This window comes from Aegilops tauschii, chromosome 5 (genome assembly GCF_002575655.3).
Source record: "Aegilops tauschii subsp. strangulata cultivar AL8/78 chromosome 5, Aet v6.0, whole genome shotgun sequence".
NCBI classification, from domain to species: domain Eukaryota; kingdom Viridiplantae; phylum Streptophyta; class Magnoliopsida; order Poales; family Poaceae; genus Aegilops; species Aegilops tauschii.
In genome coordinates this window covers 449,434,998-449,460,234 of record NC_053039.3, presented here as the reverse complement: position 1 = coordinate 449,460,234, position 25,237 = coordinate 449,434,998, and the positions used below count along the sequence as shown (strand labels likewise).

The 25,237-nt window shown below is 41.5% G+C and overlaps 1 protein-coding gene and 1 pseudogene across 1 annotated transcript; both read right to left on the bottom strand.

Annotated features, from left to right (window-relative positions):
- Nucleotides 1-9,678: 9,678 nt before the first annotated feature.
- Nucleotides 9,679-13,896, bottom strand: LOC109759115 (uncharacterized). The gene is made up of 5 exons (XM_020317949.3): nucleotides 13,733-13,896; nucleotides 11,352-11,431; nucleotides 10,720-11,109; nucleotides 10,597-10,647; nucleotides 9,679-10,007 (listed from the first exon to the last, which is right to left on the bottom strand). The coding sequence occupies exons 1-5, from the start codon at nucleotides 13,794-13,796 to the stop codon at nucleotides 9,987-9,989; spliced, it is 606 nt and encodes a 201-aa protein (XP_020173538.1). The 5' UTR covers nucleotides 13,797-13,896; the 3' UTR covers nucleotides 9,679-9,986.
- A 10,140-nt stretch (nucleotides 13,897-24,036) lies between these two features.
- Nucleotides 24,037-25,150, bottom strand: LOC141022988 (phospholipid-transporting ATPase 1-like; annotated as a pseudogene).
- Between the last annotated feature and the right edge of the window lie 87 nt (nucleotides 25,151-25,237).

Here is a 25,237-nt window from a genome sequence, read left to right as displayed (position 1 = left end):
ATAGTAGTAGATGCAGGCAGGAATCGGTCTACTTGTCTCGGACGTCATGCCTATATACATGATCATACCTAGATATTCTCATAACTATGCTCAATTCCGTCAATTGCTCAACAGTAATTTGTTCACCCACCGTAAAATACTTATGCTCTTGAGAGAAGCCACTAGTGAAACCTATGGCCCCCGGGTCTATTTTCCATCATATTAATCTCCCGACAACAAGCTATTTCTGGCATCGTTTTTATTTTGTTTACTTTACTTTGCATCTTTATCACAAAAATACCAAAAATATTATCTTATCATATCTATCAGATCTCACTCTCGTAAGTGACCGTGTAGGGATTGACAACCCCTTATCGCGTTGGTTGCGAGGATTTATTTGTTTGTGTAGGCGCGAGGGACTCGCGCGTAGCCTCCTACTGGATTGATACATTGGTTCTCAAAAAGTGAGGGAAATACTTACACTACTTTGCTGCATCACCCTTTCCTCTTCAAGGGAAAACCAATGCAGTGCTCAAGAGGTAGCAAGAAGGATTTCTGGCGCCGTTGCCGGGGAGTTCTACGCAAAAGTCAACATACCAAGTACCCATCACAAACCCTTATCTCCCGCATTACATTATTTGCCATTTGCCTCTCGTTTTCCTCTCCCCCACTTCACCTTTGTCGTTTTATTCGCCCTCTCTTTTTTGTTCGCCTCTTTTTCGTTTGCTTGTTGTCATGGCTAGTCCTTTATCTTCTCCATTGTCTCCCGAAAATGAAGTTCTCAATTTTAAACAAAGGGGGGAGAAAATCTAAAAGACGCTTGGTATAGAATTTGCAATGCTCAAAATAGATCTACCAGGAAGCAATCTACTTCCGTTCTTCTCCGCAATTTTTATGTAGGCGCTAATCCTTGGTATAGATATATTCTTGACACCATTACCTGAGGGAATTTCTTGGGTAGCCATACTATTGACTCTTATAATGCTATGATAGATTTGTTTGGCTCACCACCTCTTTTGGTTAATGGAACTATGTTAACTTTGGAGCATGTAATGCAAAGACTTGAAATTATTGAAAATAAAGTTGCTACCGTAGAGTTAATTGAAAATCTGGATAAAAAGATCCACAACCAAATTACCCAATATGGATCTAAAGTAGGAGTCACTTTGAAAAATATTAAGGAGAAGGAACCCATAGTTAATGAAAGAATAAATCAAGATTCCACTAGAATCGATAAACTTGAGGGTATCATTACCAACTTGGGAACCGCTTTTTCTTCCGTAAAGAATACTCCAAGTCCTCCAACAAAAATTTCCAAGCTTATGTATGTTCCTAAAAATAAGGGTGAATCCTCTAGTAAGGAAACTGCGGATCTCAAATCTATAAGCATTCATCCCAATCTTTTTGCTATCATTAAGGAACCATTTGCTACAAATGAATTTTTCGATCTTGTTCCTAAAAGTTTGATAATTAATAAAAAGAAATAAACTCTAAAGGATGATAGATGTCTTATTGAAGAATTGCCCACCAAAGATGGCAATACCTAGATCTATCCTTGCTTTTATGCCTAGCTAGGGGCGTTAAACGATAGCGCTTGTTGGGAGGCAACCCAATTTTATTTTTAGTTTTTTGCTTTTTGCTTCTGTTTAGGAATAAATATTTTATCTAGCCTCTGGTTAGATTTGTTTTTATGTTTTAATTAGTGTTTGTGCCAAGTTTAACCTATAGGATCTTCTTGGATGATAGTTATTTGATCTTGCAGAAATTTCCAGCAACTTTCTGTTCACGAAAATAATTGTTAAAAATCACCAGAACGTGATAAAATATTGATTCCAATTGCTGCTGATCAATAAACAAATTTTCTAGGTCGTCCTATTTTGGCTGAATTTTTGGAGTTCCAGAAGTTTGCGTTAGTTACAGATTACTACAGACTGTTCTGTTTTTGACAGATTCTGTTTTTCGTGTGTTGTTTGCTTATTTTGATGAATCTATGGCTAGTAAAAGAGTTTATAAACCATAGGGAAGTTGGAATACAGTAGGTTTAACACTAATATAAATAAATAATGAGTTCATTACAGTACCTTGAAGTGGTCTTTTGTTTTCTTTCGCTAACGGAGCTCACGAGATTTTCTGCTGAGTTTTGTGTTGTGAAGTTTTCAAGTTTTGGGTGAAAGATTTGATGGATTATGGAACAAAGAGTGGAAAGAGCCTAAGCTTGGGGATGCCCATGGAACCCCCAAGATAATCTAAGGACACCTAAAAGCCAAAGCTTGGGGATGCCCCGGAAGGCATCCCCTCTTTCGTCTACTTCCATCGGTAACTTTACTTGGAGCTATATTTTTATTCACCACATGATATGTGTTTTGCTTGGAGCGTCTTGTATGATTTGAGTCTTTGATTTTTAGTTTACCACAATCATCCTTGCTGTACACACCTTTTGAGAGAGACACACATGATTCGGAAATTATTAGAATACTCTATGTGCTTCACTTATATCTTTTGAGTTATATAGCTTTTGCTCTAGTACTTCACTTATATCTTTTAGAGCACGGTGGTGGATTTTTTATAGAAACTATTGATCTCTCATGCTTCACTTAGATTATTTTGAGAGTCTTAAATAGCATGGTACTTTCTTATGAGTGTGTTGAATACTAAGAGAAGTTTGATGCTTGATGATTGTTTTGAGACATGGAGGTAGTGATATCAAAGTTGTGCTAGTTGAGTAGTTGTGAATTTGAGAAATACTTGTGTTGAAGTTTGCAAGTCCCGTAGCATGCACGTATGGTAAACGTTATGTAACAAATTTGAAACATGAGGTGTTCTTTGATTGTCTTCCTTATGAGTGGCGGTCGGGGACGAGCGATGGTCTTTTTCTACCAGTCTATCCCCCTAGGAGCATGCGCGTAGTGCTTGGTTTTTGATGACTTGTAGATTTTTGCAATAAGTATATGAGTTCTTTATGACTAATGTTGATTCCATGGATTATACGCACTCTCACCTTTCCATCATTGCTAGCCTCTTCGGTACCGTGCATTGCCCTTTCTCACATTGAGAGTTGGTGCAAACTTCGCCCGTGCATCCAAACCCCGTGATATGATACGCTCTTTCACACATAAACCTCCTTATATCTTCCTCAAAACAGCCACCATACCTACCTATTATGGCATTTCCATAGCCATTCCGAGATATCTTGCCATGCAACTTTCCACCATTCCGTTTATCATGACACGTTCATCATTGTCACATTGCTTTGCATGATCATGTAGTTGACATAGTATTTGTGGCAAAGCCACCGTTCATAATTCTTTCATACATGTCACTCTTGGTTCATTGCATATCCTGGTACACCGCTGGAGGCATTCATATAGAGTCATACTTTGTTCTAGTATCGAGTTGTAATCATTGAGTTGTAAATAAATAGAAGTGTGATGATCATCATTTTCTAGAGCATTGTCCCAAGTGAGGAATAAAAAAAAGGAGAGAAAGGCCATAAAAAAAACAGAAGGCCCAAAAAAATGAGAGAAAAAGAGAGAAGGGACAATGTTACTATCCTTTACCACACTTGTGCTTCAAAGTAGCACCATAATCTTCATGATAGAGAGTCTCTTGTTTTGTCACTTTCATATACTAGTGGGAATTTTTCATTATAGAACTTGGCTTGTATATTCCAACAATGGGCCTCCTCAAGTGCCCTAGGTCTTCGTGAGCAAGCAAGTTGGATGCACACCCACTTAGTTTCTTTTGTTGAGATTTCATATATATTTATAGCTCTAGTGCATCCGTTGCATGGCAATCCCTACTCCTCAACATCAATCAATGGGCATCTCCATAGCTCATTGATTAGCCTCGTTGATGTGAGACTTTCTCCTTTTTTGTCTTCTCCACATAACCCCATCATCATATTCTATTCCACCCATAGTGCTATATCCATGGCTCACGCTCATGTATTGCGTGAAGGTTGAAAAAGTTTGAGATTACTAAAGTATGAAACAGTTGCTTGGCTTGTCATCGGGGTTGTGCATGATGAGAGCATTCTTGTGTGACGAAAATGGAGCATGACTAAACTATATGATTTTGTAGGGATGAACTTTCTTTGGCCATGTTATTTTGAGAGGACATAATTGCTTAGTTAGTATGCTTTAAGTATTATTATTTTTATGTCAATATTGAACTTTTATCTTGAATCTTTCGGATCTGAATATTCATACCACAATTAAGAAGAATTACATTGAAATTATGCCAAGTAGCATTCCACATAAAAAATTCTGTTTTTATCATTTACCTACTCGAGGACGAGCAGGAATTAAGCTTGGGGATGCTTGATACGTCTCCAACGTATCTATAATTTTTGATTGCTCCATGCTATATTATCTTCTGTTTTGGACATTATTGGGCTTTATTATTCACTTTTATATTATTTTTGGGACTAACCTATTAACCGGAGGCCCAGCCCAGAATTGCTGTTTTTTGCCTATTTCAGAGTTTCGCAGAAAAAGAATATCAAACGGAGTCCAAACGGAATGAAACCTTCGGGAACATGATTTTTGGAACGAACATGATCCAGAGGACTTGGACCCTACGTCAAGAAAGCCACCAGGAAGCCACGAGGTAGGGGGGCCCGCCTACCCCCCCAAGCGCACCCTCCACCCTCGTGGGTCCCACATTGCTCCACCGACATACTCCTTTCTCCTATAGATACCTACGTACCCCCAAATGATCAGATACGGAGCCAAAAACCTAATTCAACGGCCGCAACCTTCTGTACCTATGAGATCCCATCTTGGGGCCTGTTCCGGAGCTCCACCGGAGGGGGCATCGATCACAGAGGGCTTCTACATCAACACCATAGCCTCTCCGATGATGTGTGAGTAGTTTACCTCAGACCTTCGGGTCCATAGTTATTAGCTAGATGGCTTCTTCTCTCTTTTTGGATCTCAATACAATGTCCCCCCCTCTCTTGTGGAGATCTATTCGATGTAATCTTCTTTTGCGGTATGTTTGTTGAGACCGATGAATTATGGGTTTATGATCATGTTTATCTTTGAACAATATTTGGATCTTCTGAATTCTTTTATGTATGATTGGTTATCTTTGCAAGTCTCTTCGAATTATCAGTTTGGTTTGGCCTACTAGATTGATCTTTTTTGCAATGGGAGAAGTGCTTAGCTTTGGGTTCAATCTTGCGGTGTCCTTTCCCAGTGACAGTAGGGGCAGCAAGGCACGTATTGTATTGTCGCCATCGAGGATAACAAGATGGGGTTTTTTTTTATCATATTGCATGAATTTATCCCTCTACATCATGTCATCTTGCTTAAAGCGTTACTCTGTTCTTATGAACTTAATACTCTAGATGCATGTTGGATAGCGGTCGATGTGTGGAGTAATAGTAGTAGATGCAGGCAGGAGTCGGTCTACTTGTCTCGGACGTGATGCCTATATACATGATCATACCTAGATATTCTCATAACTATGCTCAATTCTGTCAATTGCTCAACAGTAATTTGTTCACCCACTGTAAAATACTAATGCTCTTGAGAGAAGCCACTAGTGAAACCTATGGCCCCCGGGTCTATTTTCCATCATATTAATCTCCCGACAACAAGCTATTTCTGGCATCGTTTTTATTTTGTTTACTTTACTTTGCATCTTTATCACAAAAATACCAAAAATATTATCTTATCATATATATCAGATCTCACTCTCGTAAGTGACCGTGTAGGGATTGACAACCCCTTATCGTGTTGGTTGCGAGGATTTATTTGTTTGTGTAGGTGCGAGGGACTCGCGCGTAGCCTCGTACTGGATTGATACCTTGGTTCTCAAAAACCGAGGGAAATACTTACGCTCCTTTGCTGCATCACCCTTTCCTCTTCCAGGGAAAACCAACGCAGTGCTCAAGAGGTAGCAGAATAGTAGTTGTTGTAGTCACCCAATGCATCCTCTTGTATCTGTCTCTCAAAGGTACAAGCGCGAACATACATAGCAATAATGCAACAAGGAATATGCTGAAATCTTGCGTGAAATATTATGGTTCAAACCACCAAAAAATCTATTCAATGTATCATCCTCAGATTCTTCTATGTCACAATGATGCATATAAGATTGAACTCTTGGTAGTAAGCATGAATAATGTTGTTGCCTTGTTTTAATTGTTCCAATTTGCGAAGCAATTCACGACGATAGTAAGAAGGAAAAATTGTTGTCTCATTACATCTTTCAAATCTTTCCAAGTTGTGGGTTGGTTATCAATGTTTTTTTACAATGCACACTCCACCAAACAGAAACAAAACTAGTAAATGCTCCAGTGGCAGTTCATACTCTCTCAAGTTCAAAAAAATATAGTGACTAAAAACTTGTTCTACTGCAACCTCCAAAGCTAGATAAATAGCTTAAATCTATCCTGAAATGACGGTAAAGAGACAACATTAATTACCATGTCCTTGTGTGTGTTATCGCACCTCTCGTGGTGGTGAAGATGTGTCCGTCGTCCAAGAACGTTTATCTTTAAAACTTGTCATGATTAGTAGAAACAAGAAACAAAATCCGAGAATAATGTTTCTATGAAATACTAGGATGTGGTGGTAAGGCGGTCACAGTAAAGTAAATATCAATATCTTACTAGTTCTTACCACGCAGTAGGCGGTGACCGGCAACCAGCGGTGTCAAATAACTCCAAAGATTGAGTAAAACGATTGCCAAGGGAACATATGTATACAGGGTGTAGAAATATGTGGAGCTTGGAAGGCTTAAATATATGATAGCAAAAGATTAGCAATAATCAATTCAGAGATGCAATGCTGAATAAACGCTCAACGACGGTACTGTGTTGGTCCTAGGATAGACCATACTAGAGACGCGAGTCTAGAACACTATTGAGGTGACGACGTAGTACAACTAGTAGCAACAAAGGATAGGAGGTAGCTTTGGACAACAAGATATAAGCGAAGATCATAATGACAGTAAAGATAATGATGAGAAACAAGCTCCAAGCAGCATATACCAAAAATCTATTTCCAACTTTCCTCTAGAAAATTTTGTGCCAATTTTCTGATAATTTTTCTCAAGAATGCTACCGACTCAAGCTTTCCAAAGCAAAACGAATCACTCAATTCCGAGTTCGTATGAGGAGTCAAAAAATTCAGGAACTGGCCTGAAAAACAGTGAGAAAGTGTGTTCGTGAACTTCGGAGGGCAAAAAGACCTATTTAGAAGCCGATTTTTAGGTGCCACATATTGAACTAGCTTATGCAACTATTCATATGCGGCTCGTCATTAGCTTTAATTTGAGTAGTTGTGGAGCAAAAACGGACTTCGTATGAGAAAGATATGCTTGTTCTACTGAATAGTGCGCAAAGCAGATTTCAATCCGAAATTAGGTATGAGATTGAGTCTAGATAGATCCCAAGAATAGGTTTCTCTCTCTCTCTTTTTCTCTCTTTTTTCTTCTTCTTCTTCTTCTTCTTCTTCTTCTCTCTCTCTCTCTCTCTCTTTTCACACTTTTCTTACTTTTTTCCTTCTCTTTTTTCCAAAACAAACTAGATAAGATGCAGATTGGATCAAGCAAATATGCGAACGACCTCGACTATGATTATGACAATGAACGATGGGTAGCAGATGGTGAAAATTGATGGATGGGGTGGTGGACACCGAAAGAGATAATGATGCAATGGCGGCGTGACTAATGTGAACATAACTCGAAACTCTAAAAAAACTAGATACTAAGACTAGCAACTCGACACGACGATGCAACCGCAAATTCAACAAAGCAAAACACCGAACAGAAAATTGCGAAAGGCTCAGATTGGTTCAGATATGATGATCTAGTCCAATTTTTTGTGGCTTTTTCTTGGACAATAGGTAACAAAATAAATCTAATCTAGGGATAACTAGAAAATTCTCACCGAGCAACCTGAAAACTGATACCACTTGATAGAGATGATGGGCCCGATCTTTTGATGAGATGATAACTATCGATTTGGTGGAGCCGACTTTGACGATCCGACTACAAATGTGCATGATGTTGCGTCTTAGTAATCGCTAAACCAATCTCCTGAGGTTACTAACGATGTTGGAAGCACGATCGACCTGACCACGAAGGTTTATTCCTGCATGCAATCGAAGGACAAGCAAAAATATGATAAAGCAATCTGAATATTGCGAATATATATGAAGTATTGATAGTGGTGCGGATCCGTAAGCGGTCTTGGCCTGGTCGTTAGACACAAACGAAGTACACGAAGTTGCAATGGCTAACTTTTAACTAAACAAATCCACAGAAAAAAGTTACTAGATTGATCTACTTATATGGGAGCAAGGGGTGGTGGCCAAGGAGGAAGGAGAACGCCCTAAGGCAGCCTAAAACTAATCCTAGTTTGTACAAGGCTGCAGCGTCAGATTGTTTCGTCAATATCTCAACGCTCCGGATGAATTTGAAGGTGAATCCAATTGGGCTGGAAAGTGCATGAAATAAACTTTCCAGCAAAAAAAGAATCATCCAATTCGAAGTCCGGATGAAAGAGATCTTGGTGTTTTGAATCAGGTATGTATGTGCAGTCCGAATCTAAGTCCAAAACATGTGGGACTTGGACTCTATTTTCTCTTGGCCCAAAAGTGACGCGAGATGGCCTTTTGAACAGCACCTAAACTTCTCTCTTTCCCTTATCTTCATATGTGGATTATACAAATGTCCCATACACCTGCAATTAGACATGGCACAAAAGTCTGCGAAGTATTTTTGTCTTGGATAATAAATTTTGTCCCATACACCTGCAATTATTGCAACGTCAGCTTGCATTAGGTATCACCTCACAAATATGCATGTATGCAACATTTTTGATCGTATCTAAGGTAGTCATGTCCTCATCAACCCTGGCCACCGCATGACCTCCGCCACTCCACGTAGAATAGACAACCTTTGACTACGTGCGACCCTGGATCCGGCCGCCCGCCATGTATGGTCCGCTGTCTCGCAATGTCGTGCATGACGGACACCGCACCCGGCAAGTGTTCAGTCAAATGCAATTGCCAATTTTTTGACGTTCTTGTTGTTTACTTTGAAAGAAAAACAATGGATTCACACGAGGAGTACTTCTAAATTGAGTTCATTGACTCGTCTTTGCCGAATGAGGGGAGAAATATGAGGATGAAACGGTGATGATAAGAGCGGTTCTTGTAGATGCGGTGCGTGCAGAGAAGCCTGTTCTCTCAATTAAAAAACAGGGCACGCGGGCATCTGATGTTGATCCATGACTACTTTGCCCCCAATGTGCTATTCGAGCCCTATTTTGTCATCGTTTTTGGATGCGGCGACAAGTGTTCGGGCCTATGATGATTATTTCACCCTAAAGAAGGATGCTGTTGGAACCATTCGGTTCTTAGATTACCAGAAGTGTGCCGCTGTAATGAAGATACTTGTGTATGGCACGTTTGTCCTCCGGATGTCTGAAAGCATTTGCCTTGAAACCATGACCATATTTGCTACTACAATGGTGAAGGTGTTTGCACAGGAATACTTGAAAGAACCAACTCCCAGACACGAAAAGATTCATGGCAATTGAAGAAACAAGAATGTTTCCAGGTATGTTCAGACCCCTGTGGATTACATGCACTAAAAATAGAGAAACTGTCCATATGCTCAACACGGACAGTACCAAGGCAATTGCAAAACGTGTAACATCGTTCCTGAAGCGGTTGCATCACATGACCTTTAAATTTAACATTCTTCATTTGGTATGCCCAGGTCGCATAATGTACTTACAACATTAACTCGCTCCACATAACCTTCGTGGAAATTTACTCAAATCCTAGCATTGACACGTACTACATACCAAGTAGTTCACGACTTAGACGTGGGTACACCACTTCATGGAAAAAGCAGAGACAAAGTTTACTCGCCGTTAGTTCATCCTTACATGTAGCAGCCGAGACATCGCATCAGACACAAACTCTCTTCACGCAGCACTCGAGACATCAGGCACAGCTCTGTTCACTCTTCAGGCACAACTCTCTTCAGGCACCACCCCCCGGAGACTGCAGCAAAACCCAATAATCAGAAAGTTCAAAAGTTGAAAGGCAAATTTGCATGAGAAAATCTGCCCTTATTTTGGTAGCTAAATTTGCATGAGAAAATCTGCCCTTATTTTGGTAGCTAAATAGCACATACTAGTGGTAGAGGCTAATGGTAACAGTACGCCCATAGCCACCACCATTCTACCACTAGACCAGCTACCCCATTAGCACCTCCATTATTTTACCACTAGATCAGCTACTCCACCGTAGCCCCTCTATCCATTATATTATACTAATATACCACCCACTGCTACCCTGTGGAGCATAAACCATGACCAAATTACTCCGGCATCTCCAAAAGAAATCTTCGACATTAAACAAAAACATGGACACTTAAAGCATCTTAAACAAGTAGAACTAAAAAAAGAGAGAATTCATAGACTAACAACTAGTATTACTTCTCCAATAGATTGTTTCTTAGGACTGCTACCAAGATTCCGTAGACCATTTAATTGTTGTATGTGTAGCTGATGGTCATGATATACTATGTACTTCTACACCCTGTGGCCTACATATGCAGTCAATGGCATGCATCTCAACGTGAAATTACCTTTTCATCCTTCTTCGCAGTCTTCTTCTTTGGGCCACAGTTCCTCGGACCCTGAAATAACTATGCTAATTAGCACAGAAAAAAATATCCAACAATTGGATGAATGGAGTAAGCTAGACTTACCGGACGCCGGAACATCATGAAGTAGATGAAGAGGAGAATCCCAGTTACAATGCTAGAGACAGGGAATATGACCTTCTTACTCGTCTCAGTGAGATAGTAACCACACAAGGTGCAGATTGTACCGACATAGCACAATTCGATCAACATGCACAGGGCCAGCACATTGATCCATCTAGTCTTGTGTGCTACTGCATGAGCAAGTCCAGATACACATATTGTATATGGAAACATGGCAATAGTCAACGATATGAAAACGTGTTTCACCACAGCATGCACCCTTTTGAATTCCTTAACAGTATGATTGTAGGACATGGTGGTGGCGAAAACATTCAACATATTGATAGCACCAGCACACACCACGGTGAAGATTTTAGCAGCCTCAATGAATGCCTGTCAAATTAAGAAAGTTTATTAAACTCATGCGAAGGCTGTAGCTATGATAATATTTCACTTGCAAATGTAACCTACCCATATAATTTTGGTTTTTTTGGTTTGGTGTTGCTTTGTTTGGCTGTTAGATAAATTTTACATATTTATTTATAAACCTAGCAGCAACAAACTGAACATCATCATTTAAGGCATATAATCCTTGCCGACAACAGGACCAATGCACAAAGGGTACATATTATTACCTTATCACGATGTGTCAATCGGTCAAATGGATCATCTTTCTTTAGAGCTTGCTTCAAGTCGCCAACGCCAATCGCGACAACTGCAGAAAACAAAAAGGAAATAAACTGATAAGGATTGTATGCTCAAGTCGTAAACAAAGTAAAAGCTCCATGATTTTGTTTTTTTTCTCCCAACAGATAGTTTGACATGTGCACACTGAATAAACAAAGCAACACCAAACCAAAAAAACCAAAAGTACTAACAACCAATGAGTTGATTGTGTGGAGAACACCATAGCACAAAGCTGATGCTATAGAGTTGCAGAAAACATAATAATGATGACCTAATAACAAAGTAATGTGTTGTGGTGAAAACATGACCTGACGTTTCCCATAGTTTTGTACATGTCAATCTAGGAGCTTGTTTTTTAGGGAATGTGTCCTTCTGTTGGAATGCTTTGACGCTGACTCTATATACCCATGAAGAATTCAGCAAGCATTCCAAATTGCAATCCATGGTCATGCGTAAAAGCAGGGTTATCTATTGGTTTTGCTACATTTTTAGTACATTTGTGGCTGTGGGGCTAGAAAGTTAAATCTCAGATTTAGGCTAAGATGCATCCTTCAATCACCATGGAATCTGAAATAGATAATACTTCCATCCCAACGCTCAAATATAGTGTCATATACCTCAATTATTGGCATAGCTCTAATCACACTAGACTGGATGCAGAATAACTAAGGTAAAAAAGGATTAATCCATCACAACCGTAAATAATGACCAATTTAACATTTACAACAGTGAGTTACACATACATGTGCCAAAAAGTATTCCAATTTAATTGGTTATTAGTGGTGCATGTAGCTGCCAAAAATAAAGAGAACACGGCATGCTAACAAAACACTTAATGGCTTACCAAGTAGGCAAATGGTAGTCAACCAACAAAGAAACAGTATTTAAATGCCCAATAGAAAAACATGGTTTAACTCGGATTCTTAGAAATAAGATATAGCTTCATATCAAAAGAACAATATGCTGAGAGAACCTAGCAATATTTTGAAAAAAGAATTGGACACAAATTGGCATACCCATTGACTGTAACAGCAATAAGCAATTAAATGTTACAAATTACCATGGTACAAAACTGCTAGCGTGCACTGAAGTGTAGAACTACAGATAATTGCTTCCCACCAAATTTCACTAACAATTAAGAGAAGAAATAGATACAACCAAGTTGTTTGCCCTTACAAGTGAAAATTTTAAGTGCAATTTCTCTAATTTATATATGATCCATAAACAAATATATAGTATCGAGCCAAAGTAATGATCCTACAGCTATATATGGACAAAAATGTACCACAACCGAGGAACATGAAAACTAACGAAAGGAACAACTAGATAAAGATTCAAAAGTAGATCCAATAAAGCTAGCAGACATGCTTCTTGCTGAATTTTGAAAAGAAAAAAAAATACAATGCCCGTTTATATACATTATAAAAGCAGTTGGCAATGAAATGATGACAACTACCTTAGTTACAAACTGCTAGTACACGCTTAAGTACATGACTTTGATTTCTGCATCGTACACCCTTGTACCAGTGAACTAAGAGCTGGTACGCTTTGCAAGTAAATAAACAAATAAACGGCGATTCCAAGATCACCAACAGCGCACAGTTGAAGCATCGAAAAAGACAACGAATTTGTCTCTCCACACTTGGATCCGAAGTTGTCCGGCGACTGGGAATCAACAGTGGTGTTCATCCCCACTGTAAATAAACAAATAGACGGCGATTCCAACATCACTAGCAGCGCACGGTTGAAGCATTGAAAAAGACAACGAATTTAACTCTCCACACTCGGATTCGAAGTCGTTCGGCTGCTGGGGATTGGGGATGGACAGTAGCGGCCCTCGGTTTGTCATCCACCGCCGCCGCTTCGTCCCCGTCGTGCGTGGCGCCCTCTTCCCTCGTCCAGCACACCATCGCCTTACCCCCTCCCCTTCCACGGCGACCAAGCCGGTGGCAGCAGCCGCGCGTGGCGCCCTCTCCAGCCTTCTCCCCTCATCCAGCACACCGTCGCCCTACCCCCTCCCCTTCGACGGCGAGCGAGCCGTCGACAACGGATGGCATTGGCAGCAGCCGCGCGTGCTGCTCTCTCCCGCCTTCTCCTCACTTTGTTCGCAACCGTGGACTCCCCACGATTATGCAGCAATACATCGCTTTGCCCCCTACCCCCTTCGATGGCCAGAGGCCCGTCGACCCCCGATGGCAGTGAAAGCAGCCACAGCGCCCTCTCCCGCGTCTCCCCCTCCGCCACCGGACTCCCCGAGACCCCCTCGACGGCGAGCTTTTCCATTTCGAATCCAAAAACCAGAGAAGAAATTCAAGGGCGCTGTACTTACGCTGCTGCGGGTCGCCCTGTTCCGCGGCGGAGGCTTCCGCCATTTCTTCGCCCGACTTGGACATGGTGCGAATCCGGCGGGGCGCGGGCGGCGGCGGAAGTCTCGCTTTCTAAGCACGACACACAGACTATTTTATAGCGGCGGCTCGTCTCTAGGGTAAGTCCATTCGGCGGGCCCGAGGGTCTTTCTATAAGAGGCCCAGTTCGGTCCGTGATGGTACTTGTTTTTAGTCTGCATATAAATTTTGTCTGAAGTCAAAATATCTGTACTGTCATTAAACTTTTACAAAAATGTAGTAATAATGTCAAATCATTATTTTTAGATTCATTATGAAATGTAGTTTCATAAAAATATGTATTTGGTATTGTACATAATGATTTTAATATAAATTTCATCAAACTTTGCAAACTTTCACTTCGCAGAAATCTAATATGCGGAGTAAAAAGGACCGGAGGGAGTATTTCAATAAGTTATAAAATAAGATTTGTTTAGCTGGGGTTTTCCTACCTGAAAAAGAAAGAAAAACTGGGGTTTCCTCTCTGTTAGCACGTACTACCTCTGTCCTGGTTTATTGGTCCTCTTCATACTTCGTGTCAAATTTTGACCATAAATTTAACTAGCGAAATGTTAATGCATGTCACTAAAAATTATATCGTTGGATTCGTATTTAAACATAGTTTCCAGTGATATAACTTTTGCTATGTACAACTTATATTTTAGTAGTTAAAATTATGATCAAAATATGACCCTAAATACAATGGGAACTAATAAATCAGAACGGAGGTAGTAACAAACAACTAGCACAAGTGCCCGTATGTTGCAATACAAGAAATATTTAGTCTTTACCTTTAAATTTAACTGCAACAAATGAAAAAAAAATCCATAGCACACCGCTTGTGTTTCACTACGTAGCAAACTTAAGAGCCTAACTTTTAAAATAGTTTGGATTGCTTATCACATTTGTGTCATGTGGTAGTTCAGAACGTAACTTCTGCTCGTTCGTTGGTGAGGAATGCTAGCACGTCTAGCAAAACAGGCCAATAGCTCCTGTGCGACACATTTCACGTGAATTGGAAGGAGTGCGACGTGGTTGACGAAAATAGTTGTAGTGCAACGCTTCAGAAGCCCAAATAGCCAAGGCCCACTCGGGCGATTAAAATGGTCGTCAACGGGAGTGAGATTATGTTTAAGACATGTGGGTCCCACTTGACAGAGCATCTAGTCACGACCCCACTTGGCAGTGCATCAGGTGAGATGTGGCTCCGTGCCTGTCTGAATCAGGTGAGCAGTGACCCGTTGCTCCCTCCTCTTCGTTCTCGGCGGTGAGCCGACGACGGCGCCGGAGCTTTTTTTCTCGGTGACAGCAGCGGCGGAGCTGTCGTTCTCGGTGACGGCGGCGGCTGTGGTGAGTAAATCCTGAACCCTTGTCCTGTTCCCCTCCTTGTCGAGTTAGATCTCACCGCATCGCCTCTGTTTCCTCTGTTTTTGGTCGATTTGATCCAGATTTGGGTGCGGGGGAGGGGGGCTGACTGCGATGGAGCCGCCAGAGACAACAACGTCGACTAGGTATGTGCATCCTTTCCAACCTATGCGATTTGTGCGTCGTCTGCTTCCGCTAGCTCACACTGCCCGCCATTGACAAACAGGGGTAGGACATTCGAATTCACTGTCGAATTCTTTCCTTCTAAGGCGAAGCTAGGTGATGGTAGCGTGCGAGACATAGAGAGAGATAAAATTGTGAAATGGGAGGTTGAATGTGCAGAGATTGATCCTCAGGAAATACAGAGCATGGAAGAGAGGGCCGTGAGAAATGTCGTGGAGAAAATTGGGGAGAGCATTTTTTTGGGGTCCAGAGCAGGAGGTAGCATTGCTACGGTTTGATAATTGGAAGGGTGAGTATGTGAGAATTGAGAATGGTGAAGAGATGGTTGATGAAATCGGTCGGCAAGACGGCTGGGCAAGCAAACAGACCACCTTTCATGCAGAGCTCGTTGATCTTAGATCAGATTCTAAGGTTGGATATATGTGCCCTCAAAGTTGGCTTCACAGATGGTAGATGATGATTGGGCCTCACAGAGATAGATAACGCCCATGTTTACGGGTGAAGTGATAGTAATAGAGGGGTTGATCAAGATATAGAAGAGGGTTGTGATGGTGCTGCAAGGCTGTTTGTGTTGATTGGAAATCAGTACAATTAGAAGACACTACTGATTTGGTCATTGCACCAATGGCTGACACTGAGATGGCCAAATTTTTTGGCATTCCAGTAGATCTAGTAGATGATCAAGATGAGCAAGAGAGGGATGAATCTAGTTTGCCTAATGATGCTAATAGAGATGCTTGTGAAGATGTGGATGGACAGCTGATGAAAGATGATGCAGATGATGTAGATGATGCACATGATGATGAGCTTGTAAGTGTGTATGACAAAGAAAATCCTGTTATTGAAGTAGGAAAGTTGTTCCCAAGCATGAAGGAGTTTAGGATGTGTTTCAAGACTTATGCAGTCAAACATGAGTTTGATGCCAAGACTATGTGGACTGACAAAAAGAAATTTTATGCAAGGTGTAGAGGTTTCGATGGAAGCGTCAGGCCTTGCAAGTGGTACATATCTGCTAGAATCCAACCTGATGGAAGTACCATTAGGGTTAATCAAATCCCAAATCCACATACTTGTATTACAAGTTCACATAGAGTATCAACCATGACATCACAGCTTTGAATTGCAGAAAAGATCACTCCAATTTTAGCCAAGAAACCAAACACTACAACAAAGAAACTTAAAGTGGACTTGGAAAAGCAGTACCCCATTAAGGTGAAGCATACCACAGTGTGGAAAGCAAAACAGAGGGCAATGAAGGAATTATATGGTGATTGGGCAAATACTTTTAGGATGCTTTATAACTTCAAAGCAGAGGTGGAAATGAGGTCACCTGGCAGTGTTGTGGAGATAGATACTGAGGTAACAGAGGATGGTAGAGTTCTTTTCTCCAAGTTCTTTATGGCTTTAAAGCCTTGCATAGATGGCTTCAAAGCAGGGTGTCATCCATATTTGAGCATAGACTCATCTTTTTTGACAGGCAAATGGAATGGTTAATTGGCAGCATGCAATTCTTTAGATGGACACAACTGGATGTTCCCTGTTGCTATTGGTTTGTTTCAGTCAGAGACAGAGGTTTCATGGACATGGTTCATGATGCAGTTGAAACGATGCATAGGGCCAGTGTCACCTTTGGCAGTACACAAAGATGCATGTAAAGGACTAGAAAATGCAGTGAAGAATGTTTTTCCTCATTGTGAGCAGAGGGAGTGCTTTGGCCATATGTGGATGAATTTGATCAAAAAATTCAGAGGGGAAGAATTTGGGAGAATGTGGCCAGCAGCAAGATCTTACACCAAACAAACACATTCATATAATCTTGATAAGATAAAAGCAGCATGCAGTGAGTTTGGTCCATGGTTGAACACCTATCATTCTCTATTGTGGTACAGGTCAGGATTTAACAGTGCCATCAAGTGTGATCATATCAACAATAACTTGGCAGAAAGTTTTAACAACAAGATAAGGCAGTTAAAGAACTTGCCTGTGCATGACATGGTTGACCAGATCAGGATCAGGATCATGCGCATGTGGGAATTGAAAAGAAGGATTGGTGATTGTCTGCAAGGGGATAAGCTTCCTGCAGTGGTACAACAGGTGGTGAACAGGAGCAGGAATCTTACATATTTGTCTGTTGAAAAATCTTCATTGTGGGGTGCTGAAGTTAGAGATACCAAGACTGGAAGGAGGCATGTTGTTAACACTGAGTTGCATGACTGCACTTGCCTCGAGTGGCAACACACCGGGAAACCTTGTGACCATGCCATACTTTTCTTGGCCTCCCAACCCAAGATAAACATGCACCCATACTTGCATGAATACTACTCAGTGGCAAGATTCAAGGCTGCATATGCTACTCCAATTCCAGCACTTACAGATCAGTCTCAGTGTCCTGAAGTGGAAATTGAAATTTCCATGTGTCCTCCCCTAACAAAAATAAAAGCTGGCAGGCCTAAAGAGAGTAGATTCAAGGCATGGTTTGAGAAAGGTGGGAGTAGTAAAAAGGGGAAGGGGAAGAAGGATGCAAAGCCAAAAAGGTCCCAAAAAGGTAACAAAAATAAATGCAAGCTGTGCCAGGAACTTGGGCACCGAAAAGGATCTCCAAAATGTCGTTACACTCCTGAAAGGCCAAAGTATGTTTACGTTTGTGTTTTTAATTTGGTTGTTGTATTTAATTACTAGCCAAATTACAAGCTTTGTTTTCCAGGAGGAAGCGTGGAGGTCAACCCCTTGTTGTTGAAGATTGCTGGGCAATCAAAAAGGCAAGAATCAATGGCTATAGAAAAAGAGAAGTTATGGTGATGAACCAGAGTTGGATGATGCTGCGGTGCAAAATGAGCAAGAGTTGGATGATGTTGTGATGCAAAATGAGGCAGTCTTTGATCTTGTGATGCATCATGACCAACATTTGGATGATGATGTGGTGCAAAATGTGGTGCAAAGTGAAGCTGTTGTGGCAGATGTTCTACAAACTGAAACTGAAACTGAAGATGTTCTGCAAACTGAAGCTGTTGCAGCAAATGTGATGCAAACTGAGCCTATATTGCAAGTTGTATTACCAATTGAAGCTACTGGAGTTGTTGTGCAAACTGAGCCTCATGTAGATGTTGTGGTGCCAACTCCAACTGTCCTAGCTAGTCCGGTTATGAAAATCAAGCATTTGAGTGAACTAGGTGTCGTACGATCAAAAAGTGGTAAGAGGAAGAAGAAATCGAGTGCTAAGAAGAAGTGAAAACTTTATTTGTCAAACTTGTGTAATGGTGATGTGTGTTGTAGAATAACAAACTTGCCTCAATTTGTGTAAACTCCTATTTGTGTAATGCTATTTAAATTCTGGCCGAATTTCAAATTTGACCCAAGATTCAAGTTTGACCCAAAATTCAAATTCAAATTTGTTTAGTATGTGGTATTGATGGTACAATGCTTTAATATTAGTCATATGCATGTTAAGCGATCAATCCGAGCACTTATTGTTGATGTGAAAAACTTGCCTCAATGAGCTCCGAAGCTAGGCTAAACACCCCCATTCATAAGCAAAAAAATTTGACCTTTTATAAATGGGCCGAAAATCAAAACTTGACATCTAGTGTGCAAATATAGGGTCCATGCCAAATATAGGATCATTTGGATAAACTATGACAAGCTTAGCCCTAAACCCTAGCTTGAATCACATGCAACCTCGTTCATGATAGCTATGTTGTGTGAAGGGTTTTTCATGAAAATAGCCATAGACCAAGTTTCTTATTTTTCCCAGCAACTCACTCACATAATATGATGATGGGTGAAAGTTTCATATTTTTATGATTTTTTTTGAATTAGTTATGCTCAACCCTAGCTTGAATCCCATGCAACCTCGTTCATGATAGCTATGTTTTGTGAAGGGTTTTTCATGAAAATACCCATAGACCAAGTTTCTTAATTTTCCCAGCAACTCACTCACATGATATGATGATGGGTGAAAGTTTCATATTTGTATGATTTTTTTGAATTAGTTATGCTCAACCGTAGCCCTCAAAACCCTCTCAAAACCCCTCATAACCCCATCTGAAACCCCGCATCCTTCCGAGCCGCTAGATCTCTGTTAGTGAACGGTCTGGATCAGGCGCTAGGGCCACGTCACTGATCCGTGTGATGCTCTGTGATTGGCTATATTCGACAACGCTGGATAACCCCCCTCTTCTCTGGATCTCTGGATCACTGCGCGTTCAACGGTGTGGATCAGCATGCGGTGCCACGTCAGCGATCCATGGGCTATGCTCTGATTTGCTGTAGTGGTTTTTAGAGGATGCAGTGCCATGCAGTAGCCGTTTGTTTTTTACGCTGCGGCGAGTGGGCTAGCCGTTGGGCTCTGGTAAAAGAAGCCCACCCGTTAGACCTTTGGACCGAATGTTGCCTCCTCTAGCCAGGCCCTATCCAGCAGGCTACATTGCCATGCATGCATGCACGGGCGGCACACGCAGAGAAAACGGGGCAGGCGTGTCCCCTTGACCCACGACGACACAAACGCGTGCGGGACGTCGCAGCATGGCAATTGATGCACGGGATAGAAGAACGGGCAGGCGTGACCCCTTGACCCGTGACCAATGGCACAGACGCGTCGCATCCTCGCTATTAATCCAGCGTTTGATGGCAGCCTTGGTTTCCCACGCTCGTGTACACACCTCGATGGGGCACCACCAAACGTCGCCCGCTCATTAGTTCCACCCGGTGAAACCACTCAAAGAAATCAAAAACTACGTCGCACTTGGGCTATTTAAGCCACACCTATCGTCTTCCTCTCCCTCCTCATCCATACCCCCTACCCCATCCTCTCCCATCTGCCCTCCTTCTTCCTTCTTCTCCACAAATCAAACCCGATCGAGCCACCATGCAGTTCACCGGGGCTACCTACCGTGTGCCGCCCACCTTCCCCGAGAGGCTCTACCCTGCCGGAGTCCGGGTGGAGAACACCCTACGGGTGTGGGTGATCTTGAGGTGGAGGGGGGCAAGGGGGCTGACCGAGTTCTTCCTCTCCGCCGGCTACCGTCACCACCTGAGGGGCTCTCCGGTCATGTTTCGAGTCGAAGATGTCAGTAATGATGGCTATCCTATCGGGCTCATCGTGTGGTTCACCAACCCCTTCGACGCCTACTACCTCCTCGGCCGTGTTTTTTGGTGTGGATGCGAGTTCATTGCATTCACCATGTACAACATCTTCACCGACTTCGACAGCGCCTTCCCCGCCAATGAGCGCATGCACACCCTCCCATACCCCACCGACGACGACGAGTGAAAGAGTTGGCCATGGAGGAGAGGAGTTGGCCATGGAGGAGTTGTCCTTGGAGCAAGCAAGCAAGCCAGTGATGTTTTATCTTATCTAGGGTGTCGTTTTATTATTATCGTGTTGGGTTGAACTATGAACTATCTATATAAGTTGTAATGGTACTATGTATGTCGTGCTTGGGACCCGTTTATCTATCTTAGTTGTAATGTGGTACTATCTAGCTCATGCAATGCTACTACTTATGCTACTATATTGTGATGTGTTCTATCTGTTTTTTTCTATCTAGTTGATATTGGTCAGTTGATATATATTGTGCTTGATGTTCTATCTAGTTGATCTACGTGTTACTAATAAAAGGGGTAGATTCCACTATGGACATGCAAGTGTATGGGTACCCAATTTTTTTGCAAAAAAAGCCATATCTTGAAGTGCTGCATGTGTGCATGCATGTATCTAGGCCCTGACTAATAGGGTCACCCTAGCTAGTAGGTGTAGGGTGCAAATTTTTGTGCAACCATGGACATGCAACTGAAATGCCCAAAAGAAATTTTTCTGTGCTCCTAAAAATATTGGTTTGAATTTTACCTCTGGCCATTATTTTTAGAGCAAAACATGAATATTTTCTTGGACCTATTTCAAGCGAATTTTAACTTGATCATTTCCAAAAATGTTTTCTGAGGCTTTCACATATCCCCATCAAATTTGGGTTTCATGGAGCCATAGACATGCATAAAAAGAATCACAAAACAATAGTGGACAAGCAACAAATATGTAAAGAAAAACAAAAAAGTACAATACATACGGCCCAACATTTATTCGACAAAAAAATTTGGCTAAAGAAAAAACAAGTAAAGAAGTATATGTTTGTTAAAAGTTTATTTGCCGAAGCAACATTTTATTTTTGAGGTTTTAGTCGAAGCATTTTTTTAAACATGGGCGCCTCTATGCTATAAAACTGGGCTGGTGCCCCTACGCGGGTGGGCTTGTCTCAATTTGGGCCTGGTTGTTTTCTCACGGCCCAACATCTATTTGGCAGCAAGATTTTTTTTTTCTGAATTTGGGGGGTGTGCACTCTGTTAACTGAAGAACAAGAACAGAGCATGGACACTGGATATCTCTGCTTCGATTCAATTACAATAACTTGGCATGGTGCACATATCGCATCCTATTACCAGAATATCATTGGGGTCTGAATATCATTACCAGAATTCAGGCTTTGCTTCACACAAATTCAAATTCAGCTAACAAATGATCCCTGACTTACTGAAACTATTAGCTAGACACAATAACTGAAACTAGGGACCCCTGACTCTGAAACTAGCTTGACAAACAAACTGAAACTGCAACAATTTCTAGCGATTGATGAACATCAAGTAAAAGAAACCCATAGCAATGACACAACAATAAAATGCTCCAGCCATCATATTTGCTTGCTGCTTCAAATCGATCAGCTGCTTTAGTTGCTTGCCCATTTTCTTCAATTCACACTTCACTTCAGCACTGTCCATCATCGGATTGGCTCTGTCCACCAAATGTGAGGCGTGTTCCACACAAGCTGCCCCCCAAAATTGAAATTGAGCTCTTGGGTTGAAGCCTCGAATTTCAACCTCTCAACGTACTCATCGAGCCACTCGAAATGTCCACATTTCTTCAGAACCTAAAAAACAGGGTAAACAGGGGTCAACGGCGGCATGAACCCTAGATCAGATCCATCGCCCAAATTCGACGGAAAAATGAAGAAATCGATCCAGCTACTTGGTGCGGTACACGGATCTAACCTGCCCCGGTTGTGGCTTGCTCAAGCATTTGACGAACTCGCACCCACGGTTGCCATTTTCCTCCTTCACACAAGTCAAACACTTCAGAGGCTCCATGCGCGGGCAATCGGGGCATCTTGTCAACGGCACTGGACCGTAGTGCAGCCATGTTTGACGGGAGGCCGAAGTTGAGCTAGACATCACTCACCGGCGGCACTCTCGCCGATGGCGCGCTTCGTTGCCGGAGAAGAGGAAGAACAAGGTGGGGGAAAGGGGAAAGGGGAAGGGCAGGCAATGGGGGGTGGGCTGGCTCGGACTCGTGTATGGCTCGGGTCGGGCATGCTTATGTGGATAAGTTGTGGGTCCCGCACGCATGTGAGTAAGTGGTGGGTCCCACATTCATGTGGATAACTGATGGGCCCCGCGTGTCATAACTCAAACCACTAACCCCTTATGTTTTGCATTTCATGGTTAAACATGGCCATGTCGCATTGAGCTATTGTTGGCTGCAAATAGGTCGCACCAGAGATATTTTCGTCAACTACGTCGCTCCTCATCCAATTAATCTCAAAGACGTCGCACAGGGGCTATAAGCCCTAGAAAAACATGTTTGTTTTTGTTGGCATGGGCTTTGGCGGACCATCCGTGATTCTGTGTTTCCTGAGTACTAGGGGTTGGGGTGCCACCTGGTGGTGCCTCTTGAGAGGAATCTAGGCGGTGCCAGGTTGAAAGCGCCCATTCCACTTACTTTCATGACAAATTTCGGAAGAGCTAAATAAATGACGCTTAAATACAAGGAGATTAGGTCATCTGAAACACAAAACACTAGAAGGCATGAGGTAGAACCAGAAAGACAGAGAGAGTTCACACATTCTCATTATTTAATGAATCAGTATATGTTGCAAGTTTCTGCAGTGGTAAGAATTCAACATTCAACTAGAAAGACAAAGAGAGCTCACACATACTCATTATCTAATGAATCAGTATATATTGAAGTTTCTGCAGTGGTAAGAATTCAACATTCAATTGTGACATGAAGTGCTACACCAAAACAATAAGAGCACAACGATGGAAAGTTTAAAGGGTATTCAAGCTGAATGCTCAAATTAAAATCACCATGAAATGTGAGGAAAATGCCACCCTGTTCTATGTGGATTCTGCGATATGTCTTGCAAGTAACCATACCATTCAATAAGCCAGAAATTTTTTAGACATCAAGTGGAGTCAAAAAGTGCTTTCAATGCTAACTGTCGGAGGAAGACAGTCTTCAGCATGTCTCCTAAGAACAGAGAAACTACAATGGGTACTTGTATCCGAGGTTGATAGTGTCCTATAGAAGGAATGTATGATGACTGTCTCGAGTTCTTGTGGTTTAGGACCCAAACTTGTGAGCTCACCTTACTAATCAAGGGGGTTCAAACGGGAAAATTAATGAACGCACATGTAAACAGAAACATGGAACATTACTAACAAAGAAGAATGCTACATGAAACAGAACTAAACAGGACCACCGGACCATCTCGTAGAACATCTGACACAGCTTGCGACAATAATCAGGTTAACTCAAATAATCAGGTGAACCTGCAAAACGCAAAGGTACATGCATTCAAATATTAGGGATAAAACACGTACAGATATGTAAGTGCTAAATATTAAAAGGCTTACATTGTCGATATCACATATTCTAATTCTTTTTTGTCAAATGGTGACGTATCAAGAATCCCATACTCCAAATGTCCATCATACTGATATTATATGTGAAGAAATGTACACAGGAAAGGACAAGGCTTCGTTACAAGGTATCTACCATTATGTTTCAGAAGAGTGTCATGTTGTAGCCCTCATTTTGAAGCTTTGCCTCAATAGTCTGAGACAATAAAGAAGGGTATTATGACTATTATGAGTAAGTCCTCTAGAATATCAACCACTACTGTGGGAACTGATGTGCAGATAATGGGATAGAAAGCAGTACTCTAATCTATCAGCACAAGAGTTACAGAATATGTAGTGTGCCTAAATCAATTCATTAAGAACTTAACTAGACCAGCATACATTACAAGAGGTCCAAAAAAGGCAAAAAGGGAGTGTGGGATGATGCTTCCGTATATTCATACATTTGGATAGTCAAATTGTAGGTGACAAGTAACAAAGGTAACATAGATATACTTAGCTTACATCATATGAGAAACACATAGAGGAGGGAATACGTACCAGAAGAGCATTAACACAAAGAAATCATTCTAGTAGAAGTTATAGAGAATCATGTATGTCATAGACCGATGGTTCCAGTGCTTGTGCGCAAGAAGCGATCTATTACAAAACTGCCCCATAACAAATCTGAGGCCATCACTACTTGACAACCTTCTTGACCACATATACCAAAACTAACATCAGCCCTTTGTATCATTGAAATATAATTTGCCCCTGCAAATAGAAAACAAGATCATAAAAATCCAGACTGTCAAGATGAACATGGGAAGATGCCAAATAGTGGAGAAAATAGTTAGCCATGTCTCCAAAATGAAAGGTGACAGTAAAACTGACAAGTTCAATGTACATCTAAAACTTATATTGGCATAATTCTGCAGTATTGTTTGTTTGATCTTCAATTGTCAGAAATGACTTGTGCCTCTGTACTAATTGTAACGTTCAACAGATAGGGAGCTTATTATTGTATAAAGCCTTATCAATATATAACTGGATTGCACATAAATAGAAATGCAATGCACATCATGTGATTCCACTCCTTCCTCTTAGTCCAGCCCCCTCTTTTCCATAACTCTCTCTCAAATACACATGTCCTCCCTTGAGGGGAAAACATAAATTAGTATGAAAACCATAGATATGGAACAGAAAAGGAACAAAACATGTATATGGAATTTTGA

Bases quoted from the DNA above. Each gene is read 5' to 3' on its own strand.
- LOC109759115 (XM_020317949.3), bottom strand. From the start codon at position 13,796: ATGTCCAAGTCGGGCGAAGAAATGGCGGAAGCCTCCGCCGCGGAACAG. The intron at 11,110-11,351 runs GTAATAATATGT...TTAATTTGACAG, and splicing joins GATTGACACATCGTGATAAG to GCATTCATTGAGGCTGCTAA. The intron at 10,008-10,596 runs GTAATTTCACGT...GTTTTGCTGCAG, and splicing joins CTGCGAAGAAGGATGAAAAG to TCTCCGGGGGGTGGTGCCTG.